This window comes from Tachyglossus aculeatus, chromosome 3 (assembly GCF_015852505.1).
Source record: "Tachyglossus aculeatus isolate mTacAcu1 chromosome 3, mTacAcu1.pri, whole genome shotgun sequence".
NCBI lineage: Eukaryota > Metazoa > Chordata > Mammalia > Monotremata > Tachyglossidae > Tachyglossus > Tachyglossus aculeatus.
The window spans coordinates 64,169,015-64,188,777 of NC_052068.1; the positions used below are offsets into that span (position 1 = coordinate 64,169,015).

The 19,763-nt window shown below is 50.6% G+C and overlaps 1 protein-coding gene across 1 annotated transcript in view; it reads left to right on the forward strand.

The window, feature by feature from the left end:
- The first annotated feature begins 825 nt into the window (after positions 1 to 825).
- ADAMTS14 (ADAM metallopeptidase with thrombospondin type 1 motif 14) overlaps positions 826 to 19,763 on the forward strand; it is a 64,081-nt gene continuing 45,143 nt past the window's right edge. Inside the window, exons 1-3 of the mRNA XM_038743945.1 lie at positions 826 to 950; positions 5,833 to 6,275; positions 17,461 to 17,617. Coding sequence (XP_038599873.1) covers positions 878 to 950; positions 5,833 to 6,275; positions 17,461 to 17,617 — 673 coding nt within the window. The 5' untranslated portion in view covers positions 826 to 877. The remainder of the gene's footprint in view (positions 951 to 5,832; positions 6,276 to 17,460; positions 17,618 to 19,763) is intronic.

Below are 19,763 nucleotides of genomic sequence, written 5' to 3' on the forward strand. Positions count from 1 at the left end.
ACGCCACCCCCGATTGCCACGACCCCCGAGCGACCCGCGCGACCCCTGAAGCCACGAGCGCCACGCCACCCTCCAGCGCCCCGAGTGCCACGAGGCCTCCGAAAGACACGAGCCCCGAGCGCCCCGCGAGCGCCCCGAGAACCCCGAGCGCCCCACGAGCGCCTACGCGACCCCCCGAGCGCCCCGCGACCCCCGAAAGCCACCAGTTCCCCCCGAGCGCCACGCGACCCCCGAAAGCCCAGAGCGCCCCGAGTGCCACGAAATCCACGAGCGCCCCGAGCGATCCCCGAAAGCCACGAGCACCCCGCGACCCCCGAAAGCCACCAGTTCCCGAGCGCCCCGCGACCCCCGAAAACCCAGAGCGCCCTAGCGCCCCACGACCCTCGAGTGCCCCGAGTGCCACGAGGCCCCCGAAAGCCACGAGCGCCACGAGGGATCCCCGAAAGCCACGAGCTCCACGCGACCCCTGAAAGCCACAGGTTCCCCCGGAGCGCCCCACGACCCTCGAGCGCCCCGAGTTCCACGAGGCCCCCGAAAGCCACGAGCGCCCCCTGAGCGCCACGCGACCCCCGAAAGCCACAAGTTCCCCACGAGGACCACACGACCCCCGAAAGCCCCGGGCGCCCCACGAGCGCCACGCGACCCTCGGGCGCCCCGAGTGCCACGCGACCCCCGAAAGCCCCGAGCCACGAGCTCCCCTCGACCCCCGAGCTCCCCTCGACCCCCAAAAGCCCCGAGTGCCACGCGCGACCCCCGAAAGCCCCGAGCGCCCCGAGATCCCCGAGTGCCACGCGTGCCCCCCGAAAGCCACGTGTGCCACGAGGTCCCCACGAGCGGCCCGCGCCCCCCGAAAGCCACCGGCGCCCCCCGGGTCCCGATGGGCTGCAGCCGCCTCCTGCTGTCCTGCCTGCTCCCTCTCCACTGCTGGCTGGCCGCCACCGGGGCCCCAGGTAACCGACGGGGGACCCGCCCGCCGGCAAAAACGGGGGGCGTGGGCTGGGCACCCGGGGGCCCCCTCTGCCCGCGTGTCCGCGGCTGGGAATGTCGGGGTGCCAGAGGGTGCCTTGGATGCACGGCTGGGAACGTCTGTGTACGAGAGAGTGCCTGTGGGTGCACGGCTGGGAACATCTGGGTGCAAGAGTGTGCCTGTGGGTGCACGGCTGGGAATGTCTGTGTGCCTGGGAGTGCATGGCTGGGAATGTCTGTGTGTCCGTGTGCCTGCATGTCCAGAGCTCGGAATGTCTGTGTGCAAGATGTACATGTGGGTGCATGGCTGGGAACTTCTGTGTGTCCGTGTGCCTGCATGTACAATCAATCAATCGCATTTATTGAGTGCTTACTGTGTGCAGAGCACTGTACTAAGCGCTTGGGAAGTACAAGTTGACAACATAACATGTCCACAGCTGGGAACCCCTGTATGCGAGGTTGTGCCTGCGGGTGCATGGCTGGGAATGCCTGTGTGCCCGTGTGCCTGTGTGTCCGCGGCTGGGAACGTCTGTGTGCAAGAGTGTGCCTGTAGTTGCATGGCTGGGAATGTCTGTGTGCCTGTGGGTGCATGGCTGGGAACGTCTGTACGCCCGTGTGCGTACATGTCCACGGCTGGGGACCCCTGTGTGCGAGAGTGTGCCTGCGAATGCATGGCTGGGAACGTCTATTTGCCCGTGTGCTTGCGTCCACAGCTGGGAACCCCTGTATGCGAGATTGTGCCTGCGGGTGCATGGCTGGGAATGTCTGTGTGCCTGCGGGTGCATGGCTGGGAATGTCCGTGTGCCTGTGGGTGCGTGGCTGGGAATGTCTGTGTGCCCATGTGCCTCTGGGTCCACGGCTGGTAATGTCTGTGTGCAAGAGTGTGCCTGTGGATGCATGGCTGGGAATGTCTGTGTGCCCGCGTGCCCGCGTGTCCACGACTGTAACCCCTAGGTGTGAGTGTGTGCCTGTGGGTGCCCGGCTGGGAACACCTGTGTGCCAGTCTGTGCATGGCTGGGATGCAGCATGGCCTAGTGGCAAGAGCACAGATTTGGTAGTCAGAGGCCGTGGGTTCTTATCCCGGCTCCGTCAGTTGTCTGCTGTGTAAACTTGGGTAAGTCACTTCTCTGTGCCTCGGTTACCTCATCTGTAAAATAGGGATTGAGACGGTGAACCCCATGTGGGACAGGGATTGGGTCCAACTTGATTACCTTATATGTATCCCAGTGTTTAGAACAGTGCTTGGTACATAATAAGCACTTAACAAATATCATAATTATTATTATTATTACTGTTAACACCTGTGAGCCCGCGTGTGCCTCTGTGTGCACGGCTGGGAACAATGTGTGTGCGATTGCTGGGCTTGGCTCATCGTGGCCAGGGACCGTGTCTACCACCTCTGTGGCACTGTACTCTCCCAAACGCTCAGTACAGTGCTCTGCCCACAGTCAGAGTTCAGTAAATGCCAGTAATTGATTGGACATGTGTGTGCATGCATACGAGCATGTGTGTGAGTGTCTAGGGATATGTATATGCAGGCTCCGGTTGGTAACTGTGCTTGTATGAGTTTGTGCATTTGCATAATGATAATAATAATAATAGCGGTAGTTGTTAAGCACTCACTATGTGCCAAGCACTGTACTAAGAGCTGGGGTGGATACAAAGTAATTGGGTTGGACACAGTACCTGTCCCACAGGGGGCTCACAATCTTAATCCCCGTTTTACAGATGAGGTAACTGAGGCCCAAAGAAGTTAAGTGATTTGCCCAAGGTCACCTAGCATACAAGTGATGGAGCTGGGATTAGAATCCGGGAATAGGGTCCTGACTCATTGGCCTGTGCTCTATCCAATGTATGTTTGCCTTTGTGTGGTGTACATGTGTGACAGCATGTGTGCCTGTTTGTATGCATGCATGTTGTGAGCCCACTTCTAGACTGTGAGCCTGCTTTTGGGTAGGGACCATCTCTATATGTTGCCAACTTGTTCTTCCCAGGCGCTTAGTACAGTGCTCTGCACACAGTAAACGCTCAATAAATTCGATTGAATGAATGAATGAATGAATGAATCTATGGGCGTGTGCATTTGTGTTCTAGTTGGTTTCTGTACCAGTGTGGACTAGTGTATGTGTCTGTGAATGCGTGTGTGCATGCATGTGTTTATGGAGTTCATATGTTTGTGCATTTATGTGTGCATGTATGTGTGTATAACTTGCCCAACACTCTTTGGCTGGGCTGCGTTGGTTGTTCTCCCCACATCTCCACTTGTCTTGCTGACTGGCTCCCAGGGGTCTGTTGGGGGAAGGAGGAATTGGAGATCAGAAGAGCCGGGGAGTAAGGAGGGAGAGGGAAAGTTGGAAAACCAAGCCCAAGTCAAACCTCTGGACTTCTGTGTCCCTCATTTTTCCTCTTCATTGGCAGTGTGTGTCTGGACCCTGGACACATGACCTCAGACACACACCTTATGTGAACAACGAGGTAATGTGGGACAGGCACACGTAGACAACTGAAATGAGCACTGTGATGTAAATGCTCAAACTCATGAGCACAGTAACACTGGCATAAATACACTAAGATCTCATGTATCCACATCCCATGAGCTCATGTGTGAACAAAGATAAACAAATGTCTGATCTACACAGGCACATAAACAAACATGGTATACATGTTCGGATCAATACATTCTCCTTCACACGGTTATGGGCTACACAACCAGAAAATTGGGGGCAAACCCATGCATTTGAATATACACGGAAGATCCCATTTTCAAAAGGTATATTTATCCATTCCTCGACTCCTTAGCACTGTTGTGATTTCAATCAGAAGAAAATTAGCAGTCCTTTGGTACCAAAAGAAAAGCGCTTTCGACTCCTAAAGCCACCTCTCCTTTTTATCAGCACTCACATGAGAAGTGGGGAGGGTGGATGATGTTGCGGAAATGAGAATTTCGGCTTAAACCCGGGTAACAAGTTAGCAAAAAAAAATCTCTCCTTGGCTTTATTTTCAGCGTGGCTCAGAGTTTGGAGTGGGAGAGGGAGGGGTGTCTGTGTGAAATCACAATGTAGCCCCAGGGCCGTGACGGTAGATTACCTGTCACTAAGAGTACAGATGACCTCGGGCCACATTCTGCTTTCTCAGCAAGGGCAGTTGGCATTGAAAAAGCTGCCTTTCAAACTTTTCACTTTTTGGACTGCCAACACTCTCCTTTTAGTTGTAGTGGTTGGCATGAGCACGCTACCCAATTTGGAACTGGGGGTTTTATTTGGGGTTGCTAGGTGTGTTTGTTTGGACAGGTGTTTGGACAGGCTGGCAGGGTGATGCCTTGTGCCTAGATCGGCAGGTAGAGTGAATCAGACTTCCTGAAGATTACTTGTTTGACATCTTCTTTCCCTTATCCCTCCACCCACCCACCGTATCTATCAATCGGTCAGTCATTTGTATTTATTGAGCACTTACTGCGTGCAGAGCACTTTACTAAGCACTTGGGAGAGTACAGTGGAACAATCTAACAGACACATTTCCTGCCACAGTGAGCTTACAGACTAGAGTGGGAGACAGATGTGAATATAAATAAATAAATTATAGATATGTAAGTGCGTGCTTTGGGGCTGGGAGGGGGGATCAACAAAAGGGAGCAAGTCAGGGCATCGCAGAAGGGAGTCAAAGAAAAAGTAAAGAGGGCTTAGGGAAGGCCTCTTGGAGGAGATGTGACTGTGAGTTGTGGCAGGGGATGTCTGTTATATTGTTTTATTGTACTCTCCCAAGTCCTTATAGTGTTCTGCACACAGTAAGTGCTCAATAAATACAACTGACTGACTGAATAAGGCCTTCAAGGTGGGCAGAGTAAGTAATTGTCTGTTGGATGTGAAGAGGGAGGGCGTTACAGGCCAGAGGCAGGATGAGGGCAAGAGGTTGGGAGTGAGATAGATGAGATGAGTACAGTGAGTAGGTTGGCATGAGAGGAGAAAAGTCTGTGGGCTGGGTTGTAGTAGGAGAGCAGTGATTGAGTGCTTTAAAGAGGATGATAAGGAGTTTCTGTTTGACGTGGATATGAATGGGCAACCATTGGAGGTTCTTGAGGAGTCGGACAACATGGCCTGAACATTTCTGTAGAAAAATGATCTGGGCAGCAGATTGAAGGATGGACTGGACTGGGGAGAGATAGGAGGCTGGGAGGTCAGCTCCTTCTGTCCTCCCTGCTTCTCAGTTTGCCACAGGCACCCTCTGGGAATTTACAGGGTGTGTGCATGGGGAGGGGGAGTATGGGGGTTGGGGTCATTGATTTTCCTGCAGTTGACTTTATTAATTCATCTGGGAGGAACTGCTGGCAGGATTCACCAAATGGTGCACATATTTTGCATGCTTGCCGCTAGCTAGCTTGTAAAGAGGCGCAAGTCCCTGTCGACAGTCATTTTTTCTGCTAGGCTTGACTGGGGTCAGAGATTTAGTTGCTGTTACTTTCTGGCCTGTTTAAGGCTGCAGTGTGCTTTCTTGTTATTCAGAAACGAGAAGCAAGAGGCAGCAAGAGAAAACGGATGTGAGCCTTGAGAAAAGAACTCGTAGGGGGTTTGTTGACTCTTGGCAAATCCTTTCTGTTCTGCCCCTCCTCCCCTCCCCTGACACCCCACACTCTCTTTCCTTCCTGGCTGTCCCGCACACCCCACACCTCCCTGAGCTCTGGTCATTCATTCATTCATTCATTCATGCAATCCTATTTATTTATTGAGTCCTTACTTTGTGCAGAGCACTGTACTAAGTGTTTGGGAAAGTGCTGCCCTGAAGCCTGTGTCTCTTCTCTCTCTCTCTCTCTCTCTCTCTCTCTCTCTCTCTCTCTCTCTCTTTCTCTCTCTCTCCATTTGCCTCCAACAGAGCCGTTCCAGTCCAGGAAGCAAGGTGACTATGGCATGGTCGTGCCCTTCAGTGTGGACCACCTGGGACGCTTCGTTTCACATGTGGTGTCGCGCCCCATGGTGATGACCCCTGCAGGAGCTGGGAGTGGCCCGTCTGGCCTCTGGTCATCGCACCCGGCCTCTCCCACCCCCTGGTCTTCGCCACACCGCATGCCCCGCAGCCCTCCACACCATGGTGGCCCGAGGCAGCCCTCCCTCTACTTCAACGTCACTGTGTTCGGGAAGGAGTTGCATCTGCATCTGCGGCCTAACCGGCGACTGGTGGCCCCGGGTGCCTCGGTCGAGTGGCACGAAGATTTCCGGGAGAGGCGCCGGGAACCCCTGCCGCGGGGCTGCCTGTTCAGCGGCGGCGTAACCGGCATGCCCGGGGCAGCTGTTGCCATCAGCACCTGTGACGGACTGGTGAGTCCCGGGGCCGGCGGTTGGCAGGGTTGGGGGCCGGGGCTGGGAACTGGGTCGGGGTGATCCTCCGGTTCAGCATCACCCTCCTGGGACTCTCACTTCTCCCGCAGCCTGGACCAGTTGCGAAGTTCCGGTAGGGAGGGGGCTTCCCCTTATGGACTTAGGCCTTGGGTCTGGTGAACCCCAGAGAGGCTCCTTCCCTTGCTTTGCAGTCAGGTGAGACTCTCCCAACCAAATGCCAGGTCTGTGAACTGCCCACTTCCTTTCGTCCATCCCCCCACCCCATTGCTCATCCCTAGGACTCTTCCCAGATTTGAGGTCAGTGGGGCACACCAGCCCCATCAGCCCCCTCTCTGCCCCCAACCAGCCCAATGCCAACCCCCTTCCAGCCCCGATCCAACCCTTTACCAATCGCCTAACAGTGCCCAGCCAGCCTACTGCCAGCCCTCCTCCAGCCCCTTGCCAGTCGCTTACCAGCTCTCCTTCATTTATTCATTCATTCATATCTATTGAGTGTAAAGCACTGTACTAAGTGTTAGGAGAGTATAATATAACAATTACGCAATTGATTCCTATCTACTTGTTTTGTTGTCTGTCTCCCCCTTCTAGACTACGAGCCCGCTGTTGGGTAGGGATTGTCTCTATCTGTTACCGAATTGTACTTTCCAAGTACTTAGCACAGTGCTCTGCACACAGTAAGCCCTCAATACATACGATTGAATGAATGAATGAACAATAAACAGACATGTTCCCTGGCCACAATGAGATTACAGTCTAGTGGAGCGCTTACAGTCTGAGGGGTGATTAGAACCCAGGTCCTCTGACTCCCAGACCTGTGCTCTTTCAGTCAGTAGGTTGTATTTCTTGAGCGCTTACTGTGTGCAGAGCACTGTGCTAAGTGCTTGGGAGAGTACAATGTAGCAACGAACAGACACATTGAGTACCTACAATGAGCTTACAGTTTAGAGAATCTCCATCAGACCACCCTGCTCCTCTCTTATGACGTCTATTTTTCACTAACCTCATGTCCTCATGACAGCCAGCCCTCGCCCATCCTCCTTCCAGCCCCCTGCCAGTCACCTACCTGTTTCCAGCCAGCCCCCCAAGCCCGTTGCCAGTCCCTAACTACTCTCCTCCATCCCCTGCCAGCCCCTCTCCAGCCCCCAGCCAACCCACTGCCAACTGGCCTAGGGAGCACTTACTTACATACCTGTAATTTAATTTATTTGTATTGATACCTGTCTCCCTCACTCTAGACTGTAAGCTTGGAATCTCACTGTTTATTGTTGTATTGTACTTTCCCAAGGACTTAGTAGAGTGCTCTGCACACAGTAAGCGCTCAATAAATATGATTGAATGGATGATTAATGAGGAATCCTCCACTCAGGAGAAGCAGGAAACTAAAAAAGTATTTCTTTTCTCTTTCCTGACATCAACCCCAGCCCCCACCCCCGTTCACTTGTTTTTCAGTCCCATTGACATTGCCTAGTAGGGTGGCCATCTGTCTGGTTTTACACTTGTCCATATGGTTTTCAGCTAGTCTATATCCTGCCCAATACTGACAGGACACCGGACGCCTTTATGTCCAGAATGTTTATTCTAAATGCCAAGTTTCGCTCTGCCTTGGCTCTGCCATGCAGCCCTGTGCCTTGGAAGCAGCAACCATGTTGTCAGGGTACTCCAAAGGAGACACAAAAATTCTGAACAATGGAGGAAGGCAGGGTAATAACAATAATATTGATGGTGGCATTTATTAAGCAGTTACTATGTAGCAAGCAGTATACTAAGCACTGGGATAGATACAGGCAGTCGGATCAGACAAAATCCCTGACCCCAATAGGGTTCACCATTGAAGAAGGAAGAGGAGCAAGTAACTAATCCCCATTTTACAGATGAGGAAACTGAGGCACAGAATAGTTAAGTGACTTGCCCAAAGTCTCACAGCCAATAGGTAGTGGAGCTGGAATTAGAATCAATCATATATACTGAACCCAGATCTCCTGACTCCTAGTCCCATGAGCTTTCCAATTGGCTCCGCTGCCTTACTCATTTCTAACCCAGCACTTACGACAGTGTTTGACACATAGAAAGCTCTGAACAAATACCATTAAAAAAAACCCCAGAATATCTCTGTAAGGCTCCCCAGAGATCATCGTGGCTGCAGCCAGTCCAGTCCCTAAGCCGTTATGAGGTGTGGAAGCCATACTGGGCATACCTGATGGCAAGGAGGAAGAGGAGAGGGAGGAAAAAGAGGAGGAGGAGGAGGAAGAGGAAGAGAAAGGAGTCTCTTCCCTACACTTCCTAATCTGTGTTCATCTTCTTTCTGTTCAGGTGCAGGCTTCTCCAACCTACCAGTCCCCCCATTCTCCATCCTTGCTACAAGAAAACCAATGCTAGGGAGTTCAGCCCTGGGAGAGGCGGTCTCTGTCTTGGGGTTTCCCCTCTTGAGGGTGATTTGACCCCTGTCCCTGGTAGCTCAAGGGTTCCTTTCAGCAGGAGCTGGGCACATCTGTCCCAAGGACAGTCTGAGGGTTTTCCTTGAGCTGCTGGTTCATGACTGTTCAGAGAGTGGAAATGGGCCAGGTGGGCTCTGATGCCAGCTTTGATGCCAACCTTGATGGAGGTCACTGGCCAGTTCCTTCCTGGGGACTTCTCAATTGGTCATTAAGGAATTTCCCTGCTGGCCTCCAAGCCAGTCCACTCCCTCACCACCCCCCACCCAGGCCTTGAATTCTCTAGAGGGCCCTTGATCTTTCCCTTCCTTAAAGTCACGGTGCCCTGCGGTCCCTAGACTACCAATCAGTTAATCAATAAATCAGTGATATTTACTGAGCACTTACTCTGTGCTAAGCACTGTATGCTTGGGAGAGTACACTAGAATAGTACAATAGAGGCAGCATAGCCCAGTGGATAGGGCATGGGCCTGGGACTGACGTCAGAAGGAACCGGTTTTTAATCCTGGCTCCGCCACTTGTGTGCAGTGGGACCTTGGGCAAGTCATTTCACTTCTTTGTGCCTCAGTTCCCTCATCTGTAAAATGGGGATTAAGGCTGTGAGCCCCATGAGGGACCTGGACAGTGTCCAACCTAAATAGCCCAGTGCTTAGTATAATGCCTGGAACAAAATGAGTGCTTAAAAAATATAATTAAAAAATGTAAGATGCAATCCTTGGGAATTTAGGTTTGGAAGTATCAATTTTCTAGAGTGCTTTAATTTTGGGTAGGGGGAGAAGAAACCAGGGCCAGCAAAGAGCAAAGTTCCTCTATAGCCAGTCAATCAGTCAGTCAGTCAGTCATCTCTGCCTTCACTGCAGTGTGCCCAGAGACACTGTATGTTGGGCAGGAAATGGCTTCTGTAGTAACATTCCTGGGCACCCCCCTGGGGGTTCAGTTTGGATTCCTGGGAGTTTGGTGAGGATTGGGGTGGGGATTCCCATCCCCACCCCTGCTGCTGGGCTCTTCTTGGCCCCTGGGAGGGGCTGAGAAAGAAGATTCTCTTGCCGAGAAAGAATTTTCCACCCGGCACAACCTGCAAGGGTATGAGGCCAAAGGCTGCCCAACAGATGGATTTTCATTGAGGAGAAAGCTGAGATCCTCTCGATAGTTCAGCTAAAAGCAAGCCTAATGGATAAAGCCTGGGCCTGGAAGTAAGAAGGACCTGGGTTCCAATCCTGACTCTGCTACTTATCTGCTGTGTGATCTTGGGCAAGTCACTGCACTTCTTGGTGCCTCAGTTACCACATCTATAAAATGGAGATTAAGACTGCAAGCCCTACGTGGAACAGGGACTGTGTCCAACCTGATTTTCTCGTATCGATCCCAGTGCTTCGTATAGTCCCTGACACATTAAAAGTATTTAACAAATACTACAATTATTATTGTCAGCTAACAGGACCAGAAGAGATGCTTAGAAACCTGCCAGTATCCTTAGCAACTCGCTGCCTCCAAGAGGGGAATATGGTGCAGTGATTTCTTGGGGAATAAAGGCAGGGCAGCTGTTGCCTAGGCTCACAGAATTTCTCAATCGTCAAGCTTTGGATAGAAACTGGAGGGGAGTGACTGTCTGCTAGTTATTCACCTGCCTTGGAAGCAGGGTCTGGATCTCCCAATCCCACAACACTTATGTACATATCTGTAAGTTATTCATTTGTATTAATGTCTGTCTCCCCGTCTAGACTGTAAGCTCATTGTGGGCAGGAAATGTATCTGTTTTATTGTACTCTCCCAAGTGCTTAATACGGTGCTGTGCACACAGTAAGCGCTCAGTGAATACCATTGATTGATTGAGGAGAGGAGGTTATGGACGCTGCTGGAGGTGCCCGGTGCCCCTGCCAGCCTGCCTGTGTTGGCACCTCCCCAGCCTAACTCCCCTGTTTGGGAATCTATAGACGTAAAAGACTGCGTTCTCAATCATCTTGCCCCCTCCTTCCTCACCTCTCTACACTCCTGCTACAACCCAGCCCGCACACTTTGCTCCTCTAATGCTAAGCAGCGTGGCTCAGTGGAAAGAGCCCGGGCTTGGGAGTCAGAGGTCATGGATTCCAATCCCGGCTCCTCCACATGTCTACTGTGTGACCTTGGGCAAGTCACTTAACTTCTCTGAGCCTCAGTTACCTCATCTGTAAAATGGGGATGAAGACTGTGAGCCCCACTTGGGACAATGTGATCACCTTGCATCCTCCCCAGTGCTTAGAACAGTGCTTTGCACATAGTAAGCGCTTAAGAAATGCCATCATTATTATTATTATTAATCTTCTCACTGTATCTCCATCTCATCTATTTTGCCGCCAACCTCTTGCCCACGTCCTGCCTCTGACCTGGAACGCCCTCCCTCCTCATACTAGACAGACAATTACTGTCCCCTCCTTCAGGGCCGTATTGAAGGCACATCTACTCCAAGAGGCCTTCCCTGACTAAGTCCTCATTTCCTCTTCTCCCATTCCCTTTGGCATCGCCCTGACTTGCTCCTTTATTCATCCCCCATCCCAGCCCCACAACACTTATGTACAGATCTGCAATTTTATGTATTTCCATTAAAGTCTGTCTCCCCTTCTAGACTATAAGCTCACTGTGGGCAGGGACTGTGTCTGTTATATTGTTATATAGTAACAATAATAATAATGATGGCATTCGTTAATCTCTTACTATGTGCGAAGCACTGTTCTAAGCTCTGTGGGGGGATACAAGGTGATCAGGTTGTCCCACGTGGGGCTCACAGTCTTAATCCCCATTTTACAGATGAGGTAACTGAGGCTCAGAGAAGTTAAGTGACTTGCCCAAAGTCACACAGCAGACAAGTGGCGGAGCCGGGATTAGAACCCACAACCTCTGACTCCCAAAACCATGTTCTTTCCATTGAGCCACGATGCTTCTCTAGTGCTTAGTAAAGTGATCTGCAAACAGTAAGCATCCAATAAATATGACTGATTGACTAATTGTCCACCTTTTTCCCTCTTGACCAGCCCCCAGAACCTGGCCCCTCACTCCCGACAGATGCCTGAATCCTCAGGGCTGGACAGGTTGGGGTAGCAGCCTGCTTTCAGATGTAGCCAGATGCTCATTGCACCCTTTTGTGTCCTGTTTAATGAAGGCTAATTTGAAATTAATTTTCCAGCTCGTCCTGCTCTTACCCTAGTGCCCCTCTCTGATGCTTAAAGGAGTTAGGGTGGTGGTGCCTGTTTTTTTTTAATGGTATTTCTTAAGTGTTTACTAGAGAAGCAACATGGCTTAGTGGAAAGAGCCCTGGTATGACAGCTGTTAGGGAGGGAGAAAGTTTGATTTGTCTGTGACATAGTGTCTTCCACCATTTTCGGTGACTCTGAGGTCTGCACATGAGTTCTTATAATAGCAGGTCTGTCCCATAAAGTTCAGAAAGCAGTCAGAATGTGCGCCACCATCCTTGAAAGTGCAGAATTTTCCACATTATGGCATGAGAAGAAGGCAATACGCTTCATGTAGAATAGAGCTGAGCTTTGTGTAGGGCACCTCAGCTCTTTCTAGAGCCAGGAGCTCAGGCAGTGAGCGCAGAGATGAAAGCAGCAGTATTCCTGAATTTAGCAGTTGTCCATCAGCAGTTCCAAGCTTTAAAGCCGGTTTTTACGGGGCGAAAGGAGGGAAGGCAGGAGCGGCCCCAGGGGCTTTGTCGGAAGGATTGCCTTACCCGAATGAGGAGAGGCTGGCAGGCTGCCAGTCTCAGAGAAGAACAGAGCTGCTCCTTGTGGCTTTGAGCTGGAACCGCTAAAGGGTTAATCTGCACCGCCCACCCGGATGTGTTGGGACTGGAGGCCAGGGGGACAGTCGTTCTCCTGTGTCTCTCCTACCTCCGTGGGCTCTCCTAGCCTCTGCCCTGTTCCCTCATCCCCATCCTTGGCCCTCCCCAACCCTCCCCAGGGAAATGGCCTGGGTTGTCTAATAATAATAATAATAATAGTAACAATTATTATTATGGTGTTTGTTAAGGGCTTACTATGTGCCAGGCACTGTACTAAGCGCTGGGGTGGATATAAACAAATTAAGTTGGACACAATCCCTGTTCCAGGTGGGGCTCACAGTCTCAACCCCCAGTTTCCAGATGAGGTCACTGAGAAGTGAAGTGACTTGCCCAAGACCACACAGGAGACTAGTGGTGGAGCCGGGATTAGAACCCATGACCTTCTGACTCACAGGCCCGTGCTCTGTCAGCTATATCATGCTGCTTAGACTGATTCCCTTCTGGGCCACTAGATTCTCAGGCTGAATTAGCTGGATGCTTATTTCCTCCCACTCTTCCCATTCTGTACTGCATCTGCCCTTGTGGGAAGTTCAGTCAGTCAGTCATTCAGTTGTATTTATTGGGTGCTTACTATGTGCAGAGCACTGTACTAAGCACTTGGGAGGGTGCAATATAACAATAGTAATGATGATATTTGTTAAGCTCTTACTATGTGCTAGACACTGTACTAAGCTCAGGGTTAGATACGAGATTATCAGTTTGGACACAGTCCCTGTCAACATGGGGCTCATAGTCTCAATCAATAAACAGACATATTCCCTGCCCACAGTAAACTTACAGTCTGGAGGGGGAGACGGACATTGCTGTGGGAGTTTGGTCCCTGGGTGCCAGCTGGGTTCAGAGGAGACGCCAATGAAAGGGAAAGATTTATCTGTGGGCTTTATCTGTGGGCTGCCTCTGTGCCAGATTGTCTGACTTCTCCCTGGGAAGGTTGGCAGCCTTCCAGCGGGGTGAATCTCACGGCCCCGCCTGCCCTGGTGCTCAGCCAAGGGTGAAGGGAAGGCCCGGCTCTGCCCTCTCCTCCCTAGCCCGGCCACCCGATTGGCTGAGGGTGCCCCTCTGGGAAATGCTCGCTGACCTTGAAGAGGGAGGGGTGGCCGTTGGGAATGGATAGGCAGCCTATCCCCTGTGGTCCGGGACAAGGAATTTCGAAAGGGAGGTTGGAAGGACAGGTTAAGATTGCTGTCTATTCTGTAAGATTCCCTTATCACGACTCCTGGGGCCAACTCACTGTGTTTGATAGCCACATTGTCCTCATTGCCAAAAATAGTGTTCACCCCAGCCCTCCATCCCACACTTCCCTCTCCTGTAGGGTCCAGTCTGAGAGGCTCAGTGTGAAGGCCCCCAGTGGAAAAGAGCCTGGGCTTTGGAGTCAGAGGTCATGGGTTCAAATCCCAGCTTCGCCAAATGTCAGCTGTGTGACTTTGGGCAAGTCACTTAACTTCTCTGTGCCTCAGTTCCCTCATCTGTAAAATGGGGATTAAGACTGTGAGCCCCCTTTGGGACAACCTGATCACGCTGTAACCTCCCCAGTGCTTAGAACAGTGCTTTGCACATAGTAAGCGATTAATAAATGCCATTATTTCCCCATGCTGGTATTTCCCGCAGTCTTTCCTGCACTGAGAGTGGACTAGTTAACCAGAAACTTATTGCACTTCCAGGGAATGAGCCCCCAGCTCTGGTTCATCACCATATTTCAATGTAGGATATGTGCCAAGCACAGTACTAAGTGCTGGGGTAAAATCTCCAGTGGCTACCAATCAATCTGCGCATCAGGCAGAAACTCCTTACCCTCGCCTTCAAGGCTCTCCATCACTTCGCTCCCTCCTACCTCACCTCCCTTCTCTCCTTCTCCAGCCCAGCCCGCACCCTCCGCTCCTCCGCCGCTAATCTCCTCACCGTTAGGCCTCGTTCTCGCCTGTTCCGCCATCGACCTCCGGCCCACGTCCTCCCCCGGGCCTGGAATGCCCTCCCTCTGCCCATCCGCCAAGCTAGCGCTCTTCCTCCCTTCAAGGCCCTGCTGAGAGCTCACCTCCTCCAGGAGGCCTTCCCAGTCTGAGCCCCTTCCTTCCTCTCCCCCTCGTCCCCCTCTCCATCCCTCTCATCTTACCTCCTTCCCTTCCCCACAGCACCTGTATATATGTATATATGTTTGTACATATTTATTACTCTATTTATTTATTTATTTATTTATTTTACTTGTACATATCTATTCTATTTATTTTATTTTCTTAGTATGTTTGGTTTTGTCCTCTGTCTCCCCCTTTTAGACTGTGAGGCCGCTGTTGGGTAGGGACTGTCTGTATATGTTGCCAACTTGTACTTCCCAAGCGCTTAGTACAGTGCTCTGCACACAGTAAGTGCTCAATAAATACGATTGATTGATTGATTGATTGATCAGACATAGTCCCTGTCTCCCATGGGGCTCACAGTCTAGAAGAGAGAACAGATATTGAAACCCAATTTTACAGCTGAGGCAAATTGAGGCCCAGAGAACTTAGGTGGTTTGCCCAGGTTCATATGGCAGGCAAGGGTTGAGCTGGGATTATAAACCAGGTCTCCTGACCCTCTGTCCTGGGCTCTTTCCACTAGACTGTGCTGCCTTCTTGCTCAGTGGATTCTCATCTTTGGTTGTGACACGAGACAGGAGGCCCAGTGTAACTAAGTGAGGGTGCCTGGTCTTGAGAAGGGTGGCCAGGGATAGATTGTAAGCTCTTTGTGGGCAGGGAATGTCTCTGTTTACTGTTGTATTGTATTCTCCCAAGTGCTTAGTACTGAACTTGGCTGAGTTAACATTCATTTATTCATTCAATCATATTTATTAAGCGCTTACTGTGTGCAGAGCACTGTACTAAGCGCTTGGGAAGTACAAGTTGGCAACATGTAGAGACGGTCCCTACCCAACAGCAGGCTCACAGTCTAGAAGGGGGAGACAGACAACAAAACAAAACATATTACAAAATAAAATAAATAGAATAGTAAATATGTACAAGTAAAATAAATAGAGTAATAAATCTGTACAAACATATATACAGATGCTGTGGAGAGGGGAAGGAGGTAAGGCTTAGGGGTTGGGGAGGGGGAGGAGGGGGAGAGGAAGGAGGGGGCTCAGTCTGGGAAGGCCTCCTGGAGGAGGTGAGCTCTCAGTAGAGCTTTGAAGGGAGGAAGAAAGCTAGCTTGGTAGATGTGCAGAGGGAGGGCATTCCAGGCCAGGGGGAGGACGTGGGCCAGGGGTCGACGGCGGGACAGGTGAGAACGAGGCACAGTGAGGAGGTTAGCGGCAGAGGAGTGGAGGGTGCGGGCTGGGCTGGAGAAGGAAAGAAGGGAGGTGGGGTAGGGGGGGGGCGAGGTGATGGACAGCCTTGAAGCCCAGGGTGAGGAGTTTCTGCCTGATGCGCAGATTGATTGGTAGCCACTGGAGATTTTTGAGGAGGGGAGTAACATGCACAGAGCACTTCTGCACAAAGATGATCTGGGCAGCAGTGTGAAGTATAGATTGAAGTGGGGAGAGACAGGAGGATGAGAGATCAGAGAGGAGGCTGATGCAGTAATCCAGTCGGGATAGGATGAGAGATTGAACCAGCAGGGTAGCAGTTTGGATGTAGAGCAGTCTGGTGGACATGGGAACAGGGTGGCCACTCTTGCCGTCTTCAATCAGTCAATCAAACGATCATATTTATTGCCAGTCATATATTGCTCTCCAACTCTCAATTTCCTGAGAGCCTCCATCTTGGGTTCAAATATCTAGTGTAGTGCTCTGCACACAGGAGGGGCTCAGTGCATACCTTTAGTCAACTGATTAACTGTCAGACTGACCTGTTGTCCTGGAGAGCAGTGCTTATTTGTATTAAAGCCAGGAATGGACGGGCAGGATGCTTATTAGTGTTGTCAGGAATGGGTGGGCAGGATGAAAATGTGAATAATATATTGTTTAAATGAGAAGCAACATGGCCTAGTAGAAAGGGCACAGAATTGGGAATCAGGGAGCCTGATTTCTAAGTCCAGTTCTGCCGCTGGTTTGCTCTGTGACCTTGGCAAGTCACTTATCTTCTCGTGGCCTCTGTTTTCTCATTTGTATAATGTGGATTAAATTGCTGTTCTCCCTCTCCTTTAGGCTGTGAGTCCCCTGTGGGCAGGGACTGGGTCTGATCTGAATGTATCTACCCCAGTGCTTAACACGACCCTTGGCACATAGTAAGCACTTAATAATAATAATTATAGTATTTGTTAAGCACTTATTATGTGCCAAGCACTGTTCTAAATGCTGGGATAGATGCAGGGTAATCAGGTTGTCCCATGTGGGGCTCACAGTCTTAATCCCCATTTTACAGATGACAGAACTGAGGCCCCGAGAAGTGAAGTGACTTGTCCAAAGTCACACAGCTGACAAGCGGCGGAGCCGGGATTAGAACCCATGACCTCTGACTCTGGAGCCTGGGCTCCTTCTGCTAAGCCACCTGAAATTACTGTAGTTACTCCTATTGTCCAGTGTCTGCCGCATCAGGGCTAAGGGTGCTTGACCTTCAGTAGGAGGGATCAGGAAGAAGAAGAAACATTATACCCTTCACCCTCTGCCCCCTGAGATCCCCCAGCCCTGACCTCTGGAGTAAGAGAGGGCAACAAAATCCAGGGCAGAGTTTCGGCCTAGGGTAATGATAACTATGGTATGTAGTAAATGCTTACTATGTGTCAACCACTGGGGAGATTCAAGATAATCAGATTGGTTGCAGCCCCTGCCCCACAAGCTCTCACAGTCTGAGCAGTATGGAGAACAGGCATTTAATCCCCATTTTCAGATAAGGAAACTGAGGCCCAGGGAAGTTAAGCAATTTGGCCAAGGTCACACAGAAGTCAAGTATATCTGCCAGCATTCTCACCCTCCTCTGTTCTTCCTCTCCCTGCCGGCGGCCCCCAGGCCGGCCTGATCCGGACGGACAGCAGCGAGTACTTCATAGAGCCTCTGGAGTGGGGACGGCAGGAGGAGGAAGAGAAGGGGAGAGCTCACGTGGTCTATCGGCGGACGGCTCTGAGGCAGGAGGGAGTGGAGCCTCAGCAGGACCTCCACAACGAAGGTAGGCCAAGGGGGCCATCTTGGCAGACAGGCCAGGTCCTTTTTCGGGGGCCTGGGGTGCTGTTCTTACATCCAAACAGGCACTGTGGGAGTTCGGTGGGAGGGAACGACAGAGAAGTTAGCTGTTTGAGTGGCGTCCAAAGATGAGACTTCTGGGAACCAGTGTTCTGATGCCTTGTTTCTTGGATTGGTGGATTCCAAACTGTACCAAACTGGACCTTGACTGTATTCTGCTGGGCAGCATGTCTGTTCTATGGGATCCATGGATCTGAGAAACTCTCTTGAAATGGCTACCTCATCCATAGATGGAGTGGAAGCTTCTTGAGCCTGCAGCACAGTAGTAGTAGTAGTAGTAGTAGTAGTAGTAGTAGTAGTAGTAGTAGTAGTAGTAGTAGTAGTAGTAGTAATAATAATAATAATGGCATTCATTAAGCACTTACTATGTATCAAGCACTGTTCTAAGCGCTGGGGTAGATACAAGGTTATCAGTCTGTGGTCCCATGTGGGGCTCACACACTCAATCCCCATTTTACAGATGAGGGAACTGAGGTGCAGAGAGTAAAGTGACTTGTCCAAGGTCACGCAGCAGACAAGTGGTGGAGCCAGAAGGTAGCATTAGTGGTCATCATAAGGACAATTGTAGTAGGTAGTAGTAGTATTCGTAAGCACAGCTGAGGTTGGTAGTAGTTCTCAGTTACCTATATAGTAGTAGTTTAGTAGTTAGTAGTGGCATTTACTGAGGGTCTACTTGGTGTGATGCACTGTAGTAAGAACTTGGGAAGAACATATAAAAGAAGTGACAAGCTCCCTGCCAACAAGGAGCTTACATTCTAATAGAAGCAACAGGCATTAAGAGTTTTACAACCAGAGAAGTAAAAAATAAATAAATCACGCAGACATATACATGAGTGCTAAGGAGTGTATAGTAATGTTGGTATTTGATAAGCACTTACTATGTGTTCTAAGCGCTGGGGTAGATACAACGCAATTAGGATGTCCCACTTGTGGCTCACAGTCTTAATCCCTATTTTACAGATGAGGGAACTGAGGCACAGAGAAGTTAAGTGACTTGCCCTAAGTCTCACAGCTGACAAGTGGAGGAGTCAGGATTAGAACCCATGACCTCTGACTCCCAAGCCTGTGCTCTTTCCACTGAGCCAGGCTGCTTCTCTTATAAATCCATTGTTCAGTACTAGAGAGTTGGCTGTCTATCAGAGTCCTTTTTTACTTCCGTTATCCTCTTCCTAATAAAAAAAAAAATAGTTGTGGTATTTGTTAAGTGCTTGCTGTGTGCCAGGCACTATTCTAAGCATTGGGGAGATACCAGCTAATCAGATTGGACATAGTCCCTGTCCATATAGGGCCCACATTCTTAATCCCCATTTTATAAAAGAGGTAACTGAGGCCCAGAGAAGTTAAGTGACTTCCATACTGCGCTTAGCTCCCTCCCTCTCCCACTCCTTCTCCTCTGTGGTCCCCATACCTCCTCCCTCAAGTGTTTGCTCCTCTTTGTCCTAGAGCCCCCTTTCACTTGCTAGCACGCTTTCTCATTCTCTGTCCCTCCTTCTTCTCTCTTGCCCCACCAGCATCTCAGAGATCCTTCTCCTCGAAGGAAGAGGCACCAGAAGAATTCAGACGACCAGCTGTTCTATTTAACTCCTGGCTCAGCCAAACACATTTCTCCTCCTAAATCAAGGTTTTCAAATGGAGAGCCTCCAGGAGAAGGGGACGGGGGATGTTCCGAGGGTTTCGTAATCCCAAGGATCAGGAAAATTTCAGCTGAAAATTGGACGGCGTCCACAAGAGACCCTTGTTCAGAATTTATTTGAAGGGATGTTGGGTGTTGAGAAGCAACGTGGCCTAAGGGAAAGAGCATGGGCCTGGGGGTTAGAGGACCTGGGTTCTAATCCCGGCTTCATCACTTGTCTGATCTGTGATCTTGGGCAAGTTGCTTAACTCTTCTAAGCCTCAGTTCCCTCATCTGTAAAATGGGGATTAAGGCTGGGAGCCCAATGTGGGACATGGTGGTGTTCAATCTGATTTATCTACTTCATCATTTAGTACAGCGACAGGCACATGGTGAGTACTTAACACATTCCATTAAAAAAAGAAAAAAGAAAGAAGAGGGCAGGGTGCTCAAGGAGTGT